The sequence below is a fragment of the Melospiza georgiana genome, chromosome 5 (genome assembly GCF_028018845.1).
Source record: "Melospiza georgiana isolate bMelGeo1 chromosome 5, bMelGeo1.pri, whole genome shotgun sequence".
Classification (NCBI taxonomy): Eukaryota; Metazoa; Chordata; class Aves; order Passeriformes; family Passerellidae; genus Melospiza; species Melospiza georgiana.
This window is the reverse complement of record NC_080434.1, coordinates 33,247,843-33,259,435: the sequence shown is the minus strand read 5'-3', so window position 1 is coordinate 33,259,435 and position 11,593 is coordinate 33,247,843. Positions and strand designations below refer to the sequence as shown.

The window sequence follows — 11,593 nt, the reverse complement described above, 5'->3', positions numbered from 1 at the left end:
TCGTTGACGGGACAGGTCATGTCCAAACCTCGGAGGTGTCCGGAGAGGTTTGCAAATACTTCTGCTTCTCTCAGAGTTTGATCGGGTCTTAGGGAACGGAGTATCAAGTTTTGGTTACAAGGGCGCAGGTGTAAGGTGTGTTCTCCATCTGTTTTTTCCCTCGCCGTAAGATGACCGCACAGACAGCAGCTGTACTGGCTGGACTTCTAGAGGAAGAAAAAACTCTGAAGAGGAAACAAAAGGCTTTTTCTTGTTTTCTTTTTTTTTCTTTTTTTCCCCACGTGGCATCACTGCTTGCTGAGCGCTGCCATGGCTGGAACGCCACCTCCCCGCGGGCATCCCCCTCTTCCCCGGGGGCGTGCCCACGCCGCGGCCCTGGAACAGGAAGGGCTCGGAGCGAGCGGAAGGGACGCAGCGGAAGGGGAAGCGCGGCGGGGGCATCAGGAGCCATGCGGACCCGGCGCGGCACCGTCCTGCGGCCGCGGGCCGAGCCCGCCGAGCCCGACGATGACCCCGCCGAGGTGCCCGGCGGCCGCGCCGGCCCCGAGGAGCTGGCGGACGATGTGGAGCGCTTCCACGAGGAACAGTTCCGCGCCGTGATGGCCGCCCTGGACAGCGGCGACGAGGCCGGGGACAGCGAGGAAGAGGAGGAGGAGGAGGAGGTGCTGGGTCTGCAGCTGCCCGAGGACAGCGAGGAGGAGGATGAGGAGGATGAGATTCAGGATCGGAATCCTTTTGTGGAGTACAGCGCAGAGGAGGATGAAGATGGAGAAGAGGAAGAAGGTGAGGAAGATGAAAATGTTGAGGACAGAGAAGAGGAAGAAGGTGAGGAAGATGAAAATGTTGAGGACGGAGAAGAGGAAGGAGGTGAGGAAGATGAAAATGATGTTGAGGATGAAGAGGGGGACCTGTCCATGGAAAGCGACTTGGAAGAGCATCATCCCGAAGCCAAGCTCCCTCATGAGCTCTCCTGGGGCCAGCGCAAGCAGCTCTACTATGACACGGACTATGGGAGTGATGCCCAGGCCAAAGGCAAGCGGACCCAGCAAGAAATTGATGCTGAGGAGGAGGAAGAGGAGCAGGAGGCTCAAGTCATCCAGAGACGGTTGGTGCGGGATTTGGGGGAGGATGATTATGGTCTGGACATGATCCAGGGCTACCTGGCTAAGCAGCAGAAAACCCACGATAGCAAGGGGCAGAAAATTGATAAGGATCTGCAGGCCCTTTCCAAGAAGGAGCAGCTGAAGCTGCTGAAGCAGGAGTCCCCAGAGCTCCTGCAGCTGATGGAGGACTTTGAGGTGAAGCTCATGGAGATCAAGGATGAGTTGCACCCGCTGCTGCAAATGGTCAGAGACGGCACCATCCCCCAGGGGAAGGGCAGCCGCTATTTGCAGACCAAGTATCATCTCTACCTGAACTACTGTGCCAATATCAGTTTCTATCTGGTTCTCAAGTCCAAGAGGATGCCGGTTCACAGCCACCCGGTCATCGAGCGGTTGGTGGAGTACAGGAATATCATAAATGACCTCGCTGTTATAGACCAAAAGCTTTCCCCACAGGTCCGTATGCTGCTGAGGAACTACTATGACAAGAAGGAAGAGAAGCTACGGAAGGGAAACAAGTTTTCAGTGTTTCTCACCATGAATGGCAACAAAACCAAACCAAAACGTGCCTCTGCGCCTGTTAATGGCAAGGCTGCTGATGAGTCGTCGGATGAGTCAGAGCTGGATGAGGAGGCTGCCCTAAAGTACTACAAGATGATGGAGGAGAAGCTGGCACTCAAGAGGAAGAGAAGTGGAGACGAGGACATGCCTGAAGAAGCAGCGGTGTCGGAAGGAGAGGATCCCAGTAAGAAGAGAGGGGTGACCTATCAGATGATCAAGAACAAAGGCCTCACACCCAAGAGGAGGAAGATCGACCGCAACCCCCGGGTGAAGCATCGGGAGAAATTCCGGCGAGCCAAAATCCGCCGCAAGGGCCAGGTCCGCGAGGTGCGCAGGGAGCTGCACAGATATGCCGGGGAACTATCTGGCATTCGGGCCGGGGTTAAAAAGAGCAGGAAGCTCAAGTGATGGTCATCTTTTTGTCAGAGCTGCAAGTAGCAGTACTGCATCCAATAAAAATTTTATACACCATGTTGTGGGTTTATTCTTAGGGAAACTGGGGATGGGGTGGTATTTGGTTTTTCTTTTTCAGAGGAGGCTTTCTAGAAGGTGCTGTCTCCAAGTGGCACAGGGCCCTTTCCACACCTCACCCATGTCTGAAGGTATTTTCCTCTCTTGTCATACTGTTGAGTTTCCCTCAACAGGAAACCTTGAGAGCTTGCAAGGAATATATCAGGAAAAGGGAATTAAATGGGCTGTGCGGGACTGGTGAGGAGATGGGATTGGATGAACCTCTTGAAGATGGGTTGGGAAAGGGACTCAGCAGGTGTCACTGGCCTGCTCTGTTTTGCTGTCTAGTTCTGGTCCATCGTCTTCCTGTGTTGAGCTGCAGAGACGTGGTTAATAGTAGTTAATTTTTGTTCTGATTAACACCTTTGTTAGCTCTTAAACACCTAAAGTATGGGCACTTCTTTTAAATTACTTAGTTCTACATGGTCTGAAGTACTGTTTCCCTTCCTAAATTTAGTGAGAAGCAAAGCAAGGACTTGTCTGGATTTTATAACCATATATGTGATAACCATATTAACTTCCCCTATTAAAAATGTTAAATGTTGTCTGCTGCTACAGGACTTAACATTGCTGCAGGACCACCTTACAGATGGCTAAGGTGTTATGTCTTCAGTGGGCAGGTAAACTTCAGGGGTGTTTTGATTACTGCCATGCCTTTTGGTGAATACATTTTAACCCCACACTGAAGTGCTTGCCAGGAGCTGACTGTGAGTAGTCAGTTCAGTTCCAATCTGGGCTGTGAAGGGAAAGTGAGTGATAATTTTTCTGAAGTTTAACAGAAACTGTCTCAGGTAGAACCTGGACCTGTGTCTGGGACAGGTTTCAGGGAGCCCATGCCTTGGTTTGTGTACCATACCATCAGAAAGGTATTAGTTTTCTGTATGGAATTATTTCAGGACAATAATTGCTTTATTTAGTAATGCAGTTGCATCTTAAGGGGGTGTTTTGTGTCTGTGATGGGCCTGGGGGAAGCCAGGAGACGAGTGTGTGCTCTTGATCCAGTGATAGGCCAGGTAATACAAGCATGTAGGTACTCTGCTTGTGCTCTGAAAGTGAAATGTGCTTTTTTCGGGTTCTTGTGTAAACCTTAACAACCCAGCCCTGTTTCTCCCAGGAACATACTGTTCACTGGAGAATATTTTGATCATTTTCCAGGCTGCTTGTTGAAGGGAAAGGTAGAAACACAGTACTTAAGCTGGACAGATGGGAACAGTCCTGTCTCAGGTGCACTGAACAGGTCTCCTTAGATCTGTGCTTACTCACTTGTCCTTACTATGAGCAACAGTGTCAGCTGCTCCTTCTTCCCAGGGAGAAGGAGCAGCTTTGCTGCTCAGCCTTGCTGAGGAGGGAAGCAGAATTTGCCCACCTTTAACTCCCCACTGCCATAATGGTTGGAGACTGCTGCTGATAATGCTGAGCTCTGCCCTGGTGGCTCTGCCAAGAGGTCAGTAAGGGGTAAGATGCTGGGCAGAAAAAGCAGCTTAGGTGCTTTTTTTGGGGAGGGATGGTATTGTGTAACAGGCATCACACGAGGTGCGGAAAATAGCCAGCAGAGATGCTCCCTGATCTCATTACCACAGAACCTCTTTGTGCACATTTCACCCTTGATGCAAAAATGAAGGGCCAACGGTCCTTCTGCTTTGTGCTTCCTTGGAAAGCTCCTAGCAGCTGGCAAGCACAATTGTGGTGACTTCTACCTGAGCAGTAAATAAGGGGAACAACAAATTGGTGTGCCATTACAGACACGTTCCTAATCCCTCTGGGGTTAGGCTGGAGAGAATGCTGCGTGACAGCGGCCCAGCCCTGCCTGCCGGCAGATGGCAGCTCCTGGGCTAATGAAGATTAACCAGGCATTATGTCCACTTGATTAGTTGAGAGACTGGACAAAGCCATAAACATAATTCCCATTTGCTTTTTTGTATGGCTGATAATGGGAATGCTGTGATTATTAATGCTGTGGGAGGGGGGACACTGTAGCGTGTCACTAGGAAATACTTGGAGTAATGTTTTGTGCTGAAGGGAAATGCCTGGTGGTGAACAGGTTTTGAAAATTCCTGAGAAAATGGACATATGCAAACAGGCAAGGACCACAGGTGATCAGGAAAAGAAGCAAGGAGTGGATCAAAGTCTTGGTTAATGCTGCCTTTTCCCTTTTCCAGTACTGCTTCTGGGGAAGGTGCTGATACTGCCAAGAAATGCTTCAGCCATGAAATGGCACTTGTCCTTGCCAGGGCCCTGCTTGGAGAGGACTGGCAGCCTCAGCAGCACCTAAAGCAGGTTGGACTCACCTCAGGTAACAGCTTTGTCTCATCTCCATCACCCTCGCAACAATGGAAGAACCTGCCCTGGGTCCTTTCCACCGGCTCACTTGGAGCACAGTAATGCAAAGGGCAGTCAGTCCTGCCACACCTGCACATGAATGATTCATATTTAAACTGACACAGGCAGAGTGTAAAAAGCTCCAAGGTATGAGCTATTGTTTTTCTGCACCTGGAAGACATAATCCTTGAGGGGTGATGAGCATCCAGAGTAAGCCTGGCTGCCTTTGGAAGCAGCAGAGCAGAAAAGTACAGTGGCAGAGAGGGGGACAATGCTTTCTGCATCACCACCTGAAATTTCTGTTTATACAGGGCAATGAAAATATATTGAGAAACTCACATGGAAATACATTTGTTGCTGCCTTAGATTTTGTCAAGGCTTCTTCCTAGCTGTGTGGGTTTTCCTAGCTGTGGTCGATAGTATTCCATCACACATAGTCTGGGTATTGTTTTTCTCTTGTTAGCACGTAGAAATTCAAACATTCAGCTGTGCAATTTGTGAAGTGGCTTAAAGCATCTGTTCAATTACTTGCAACATGTTGCATGCCTTGGGGCAGGGCTGAAAAATCAGTCTCCATGAATCAGTAGCCTTTACAGCTTTGCTTTTGCAATTTTAATGTGAGATTTAAAAAGAAACCAGCAATGTGTTTCAGTTTAACCCAAGTGCACAGAAGGCTGGGTGATCTTTAAAAACTGGCAGATTTCTGTGCTTCCTGCCTGCTGACAGCACCACAATCCACATTAATTGCCTTGTCTTCTGAAAGACTGTCCCAACTGAAATTCCCAGTAGCACGCTGTATTTGGCAGTTGTAATACTAAAGAATATACTTGGACTTTGTCCCCTTTTGTCCCAGGATCTCAAAACGCAGCTGTCCATGAGTTCTCACGCCGGGGAAAGCCAAGGGGAGGCAGGAGATGGTGCCCTGGCTTCGTTTCACGGGTAAGAGCCCCTGCACCATCGGAGGGTGGCGGCTGTCACCGGCGGTGCGGGGGGAGCCCCCGGGGGCGGAGGCTGGGGCGGCCGCGGCGCTTCTCGGCCGGGGCGGGGCGGGGGCTGGGGCGGCGATGGCGGAGGCGGAGCGGGCAGCGCCACCGGCGGAAAGTTCCCGGGACGGGGCCGAAGCGGAGCTGCCCCCCGGCATGGAGCGGCGGCCCGAGCCCGGGGAGGCGGCGGCAGCGGCGGAGGAGGAGGAGGAGGCGCGCCCTGCCTCGCCGCCGTTCTTCCTCCTCTACCCCGGCCATGGAGGCGGCGCCGCGGCCGCGCCGCCCGGGCTGTGGAGACCCCCGGCGCCCCGCGGCGGGGCCGAGCTGCCCGTGCTGGTGCTGAGCTACCCGGGACCGGACGGAGCCCGTGAGTACCACGGGGCTGCTCCCGGGCCGGGAGCGTCCATCGAGGCGGGGTGGGCGGCGGGCCGGGGGTCCCTGGGCGCCGCTGCCCTCCCGGAGCGCCGCTGCCCCGAGCGGTGCGGTGCTCGCAGCTACGGGCGCGCCCGGGCTCGGGGCAGCCGCCCCAAAGCTGCCCCTGACCCCGGGGCTGCGTGGGGGACGCGGCTGCTCCCGGCGGTGGGAAGGGCGGGGGGCTCGAAAGGAGGCGGTTGGGGGGGCGACATGTGAGCCGTGCTGGCCCAGCAGCTCAGCAAAACCAGCCTCACAGAGAGCCCTTTGAGGAGCATCGGTGCCGCCCTTGGAAATCCAACAGGCTGTCCTGGACACGCGGGGTGTAGTTTAGGGACTGGGGAACACCCTCTCGGGTTTCCTCCTGGTGTTGGTGCGGAAAATAAATCCGTAGCGAGGGCACTGCGCGCTGGAGACCCTGAAGAGGCTGAAGTGCATCGCTGTGTGGGGCGTGTTGGGTGACAAATAGCGTTCTCCTTTGTAAGATTCTTTATGATGTTCTTGTGGTGTATTTGTGGAAGCTGGAGTACTCTGAAGTACTTGGGTGTATTTTAAAATCAAATAAGAAATACACACATGGGTGCATACAGAAGAGATCTTCTCTTTTCCATCCATCCTAAAAATAACCAGCAGCTTCATCCTCTGGGCTGCTGCCAGAGTGTGTGTGACCGAGCTTTTGGCCTTTGCTTTGTCACCTCCTGTCCCAGGTGAGCATTCGCTCACTCAGGAGCTGATTTGTTTGGAGCGCGTATCTAGTTTTTTCTCCTTTGGAAGCTGATGTGCTTGAAGGCATTACTCAGCAGAGCTAGAACCAGTGAGGTAAGAAGTCCATGTCTGTAATGCCAAGAGGAGGTGAAATGCCGTGACTTTGCTCTGAGCTCTATGAAGGACTGTCTGTGACTGCCAACTTATGTCCAAAGTCCCTCTATGTAAAATTGTTATTTGGAATGACAGGCCCCTTTCAAAACCTTCAGTTTTACTTGTAATTTTTCCCTAATCAGGAGATCTTTACCCATAGTAAACCCTGTGATATGCATGCAAGGGCTTGAGCTACTTCTGATAGAAAAGAAGACTTAGAGAAAAATATTTAATTGTAGCTGTTCAAACTTTGTGAGGAGCTCTTATCTGGACGTTGGGGAAACTGAAGCATTGAGATGAGCACATTTGTGTGCAGGGACTTGGTGGAGAAGCTCAGTGGTTGAGAAATGCTTTATCTTGTGTCAGCCTTATTCTGCAGTGATTGTTCAGGTAAGCTTTGTGAGAAACCTTTACAAGATGCATATAAAAGTTCCCTTGTTTTTGTGAGCCATGGAGGTGGAGCTGCCTGTGCAGTATCCAGTGTCACAGCTTGCTCAGGGGCTGACTGATGCAGTGTCTGGAGGCAGCAGGAATCAGCATGTATTTGCATGGTGTCTTGAACTCTGTCTTCTGGGGCAAACTCTGTCAGTAAATTCAGTAAATCACTTTTTCCCACCATTTCTTTTTTTCTTGCTGTGTTTTTTTTTTTTTTTTCCAGTTCTCACATTTCTAAGAGCATCTTTCATTTGTTCCCACAGAGCAGCAGGAGCAGTTCTGCTGCAAAGTGTTACAGGGAGGCAGTGGCCACTACGCCAAAAAGTATTTCCCAATATTTTGGAGGTTTGTTTCAAGTCTTTTTTTTCCCCTGTTACAACTCAATCCTTAAACTATTCTGTTGTATTCTCACCTGATTCCAAACATCAGGTGAAGGCCAGAGCTGCTTATGGAAGGAGACTGCAAAAGCTCTTCATGGCAGCAGCACCTGCTTACTTGTTACAGGTGGCTCCAGACAGAAGGAACAAGGTGATGTACTTAAACATGGTGACCTGCAGCAAAACCTTAGAACAGAATAAAAGCAACTAGATTAGGCAGTCCTTAAAAAAACCTTAAACCAAACCCCAGACCTTTGCTTGTTCTCACTGAAAGCCTACTCAATAACATGATACTTGAAGTAGACTTTTCCTTCCATTTTCTTCAATTATGAGAGTTACTTTAATCCCTAAATAATATCTCCGTGTTTCACAGTAGGTAAAGAAAAATTTGTCACTTCTTAATTAAGAAATTGTTACTGGTTTTTGGATTGTTAAGCCTCCTTTTGCCCATTCCTGTTTGAGCTTGTAGGGTTGGGAGTAGCTGGTATTTGAGCTAATGTGCATATCTGTCCTGGCAAAAGAGTCAGAAGCAGACTTTGCTGTGTAGATGCTGTGTTGCTAATTTTATCTTTTTAGATTACATTCCATGTCAGAGATGGCTTTGTCCTTCTTGCTTTGCAATCTCTATGCAGTGAGGGGGAAATCTTTATCCTAATGATGGAAGCACGGGTTGCTCCTGTGCAGGCCCTGAAAATAGAAATGCACCCGGAGATGCTCCCTGGAGTCCTGAGGGTGCTTTGGCAATTTGTTTGGGTTTCTTTGTGTAGATTATTCTAATTCATTCAGCTTTGAAACTCCAAGTACTTTGCAGTACAGCTGACCTCCCAAATACTGGTGGCTGAGGGAGTGCTTGGTGTTCAGGTAATTGGTCTGAAAATTCCAATGCTGTCAGTGTGTGATTATTTAATCTTAAAAATGTTTTGGCAGCCCCCTGCTGTGTTTTGCAATCTAGCCAAAGCCTTTAAGGGCTTGTGCCAAAGTGTAGCTCACACGAGGGTTTGTGGGACCAGTCAAGGCTGCCTGACTGGTTTGAGATGGAGAAAGTGGTTCATCCTGAAGAACCTCCTCTGCATTTATCTGTGATTGGGGTTTTCCTGGTCCATGACCATCCTGGAACCCTGATGGAGCCTTATCAGGTGCCCTTGAGTTGCCTGGTAGTTTTATGAAAGGTTTTATGGGAACATTACATTTGATACCTTTCTTTTGCTTCTTCATGAGATGGTTTGTTGCTTTTAATCACTTTAGGACACAGGATGGGGATAGGGAAAAGCTTGTCTTATGGTTTTCAGGTGGTGATAAAAAGATAAAAAGTCATAAGTTAAACGCCTCCTGTTTGGGGTTTTTTTGGGTTTTTTTTTTTGGTCTTTGGAAATAAGTCAAAGTTTAGGAACATTTTCCTAGTACTTTAAATATCTCTGTGGAGTACTTGCAGCAGGATCATTGCATAAAGGAGCCTGAAAATAGAACTTCCCTTCAGCTGGAAGGCAATTACTGGCTTCTGTTCTTTCAGCGTGTTAAAAGCAAACCAGTGGAAGTTGAATGGTTCCTGATTTTTTAGCAGACCTTCCCTGTGATCCTGATGTGCAGGGCACTTGCCTGTGCTGAGTTCAGCTGAACACCCGTGTTGTGAAATGGGAGCTACACCCAGTGCTTTGGTATTTCTAATTGCTTTGAAAACAAAGAAATTAAACTCTCTGTAGTGAGATGTGTTGGATAATAACGTGAGCAATAGCTTATGGTGCTTTGTTGATTCTAAAGGGTTTGTTTTGAGCATGTGCCGTTTGTTTAGACCCTGTCCAAGGGTTAGCCAGGGCCAGCAGCTGTTCTGTAGCAGTTGGTACATGGCCCTGTCACTGTGTTGAGAATTTGGGGTGGTGCGATGTGGGTGCTGCAGCTAGAGGCTGTGACTGCTGAAAGGGTATATAAATATAGGAGTTAAGATGCTGTCAGCACGCTTTATGAACTCTGTTCTGTTGGGGAGAAGAAACAATAGTAATTCTTGTTTTCTGTGAGATAATTGCCCTTTGCGTCGCTGGCAGAACAGGCTGCCTGGTGCTTGCTTGGGTTTGGCCTAATGGGGAAAGAGCTGCTGAGTCAAAATGTGCTGCACTGAGCGGGAAGTTTTCACCAAAAGTAACTGCTTCCTCTTGCCAGTCAAAAATAGCAGCACTTAATCCTCTTGCCCAGTTTTATGTACATGATGGTGCCATTTTCTCCTGACAGCTGTCTGCATTGGCATGCTGAATTCTGTATCCACCATTCTGTTTTGGCATTTCACATCCCCAAGAAACATGTGCTTCCCTCTGAGTATTTGTTAGGGGAACAAAAAGCAGGGAGAGTAATCAAGGTTCCGTACATTGGGCATGTGTTATCAATATATTGTTCTGGTGCCAGCCTTCTCCAAGGCTGACTGTCTGTCCATTTCAGATGGGTGTTACATATCTGCTCTCCCCAAATACATTGGAGCCACACAGGAATGAAGTCGGATAAGCTCATTTATTAGTGCCTGATAGAGTTGTTGAAGTGGGTGGTGACACTAGCGACTTTGGGAACCCTCCTGTCCCCCAGCACCAGGACCCTGTGGGTTGGGGATGCAGGTGAGGTTCAGCCAGTCAGGAAGGGACAGGGAATGTGGTGGTGTTATTATAAAATACTATCATTATATTATTGTTGAGAGCCTGGAAGCCTGTTTCTCTTCCTGCTGAGTAATAATATTTCTTTGTCAGCCTCAGCTGAGCAGCACAATTTTCAGGGGAGATTTTTAAAGTATAAGATTGGGTCATGGTGTTGGTGGTGTTTTCCTTTATTGTCCTCCCATGTGCACATGCCCTGCTTAAAAGAGCTTCATCCTCAGTCACTGGAGCGCTTAGAGCCAGATCATTTTTTCCTTCCTGTTACCCTGAGACAATAAATCCATCCTAACATTTTTTTGTATGTGGGAAATTCTAGCTCCAAGGTGCCCCCGAGAAGATGGCACCGCGAATAAAAACCAAACTGCGCCTTGCACACCTCCCGTGAAAACAAAGATGCCGATTGAATTCCTGTAGTGGCATGCAGGGATGTGAGCGGAATACAAATGTGCCTTTGTATTGCTGGCGCTGCTCCTTTGTATTCCGGGGGCGATGGGTGGGGGTGCGGCGGTGCTGCGCTCGCTCCCCAGCGGGCTGGCAGAGCCCGGCCGGGAGCTGCTGTGCCCAGCAGCGCCTGACTGCCGGCCCCGCATCAGCAGCGTCTCGGCAGCATCCTGGGAATCGCAGGCGATCACATGAGCCTGGATTTCCAGCTCTGTTCATTAGTCAGCCATTTTGGTCGCCACCCTGCTCCCTGCGCACAGCCAATCCCGGCGGCACTCGCTGCCGGGCTGCGCCGGGAGACGGGAGCAGCGCTCGCCGCTCGGCCACCGGGACACTGCCTCTCCGCTCGTCCTTTGTTTTTTTTTCTGGGGTCATCACCAGAGGAGGACACTGTTTTTTGATTCTGCTGCCTCTTTATTTTTTTTCTTTTTATTTTTTACTTGTATTTCCCTGCTGCCTCTGGTGGAGAAGCCAGGTTTTTGTGGATGCTGAGGATCAATAGCCTCTAGCAATAGCTGGAGACGACGGCAGTCGGTGGAAAGGAGGGAGGCAGAGCTAAGCGGGAAGGAGCAGCGTTTTTACCTTGCTTGATCTATGAAAAGGCCAGAGCAGCCTCTGTGATCCTGAGCAATCTGTCCTTTAATCGCAAGGTATTTCTGATTTTCTTCTTCAGAAAGGTTTTGTTTTTAGTCCTTATTTTGCCCCCGTTGTTGTTGTACCAGCTGAGTCATCATGTCTGCTCTGACGCCTCAAAGCGACATGCCAACCCCCACCACAGACAAGATCACTCAGGCTGCCATGGAGACCATCTATCTTTGCAAATTCCGCGTGTCCATGGATGGAGAGTGGCTGTGCTTGCGCGAGCTGGATGACATCTCGCTGACACCCGACCCCGAGCCTACCCACGAAGGTACGGTCCGGCTGTGCCCCGGGAGCCCCGGGCCGGCTTTGTTCCGGCGCTG

General features: G+C 49.9%; 2 protein-coding genes across 2 annotated transcripts in view; both read left to right on the top strand.

Moving 5' to 3' along the window:
- Positions 1–449: 449 nt before the first annotated feature.
- On the top strand, positions 450–2,135 carry UTP3 (UTP3 small subunit processome component). Its single transcript, XM_058024761.1, has one exon. The coding sequence runs from the start codon at positions 450–452 to the stop codon at positions 2,070–2,072; it is 1,623 nt and encodes a 540-aa protein (XP_057880744.1). The 3' UTR covers positions 2,073–2,135.
- A 3,482-nt stretch (positions 2,136–5,617) lies between these two features.
- Positions 5,618–11,593, top strand: part of RUFY3 (RUN and FYVE domain containing 3) — a 30,370-nt gene continuing 24,394 nt past the window's right edge. The window contains 1 exon segment of the mRNA XM_058024771.1: positions 5,618–5,843. Coding sequence (XP_057880754.1) covers positions 5,633–5,843 — 211 coding nt within the window. The 5' untranslated portion in view covers positions 5,618–5,632.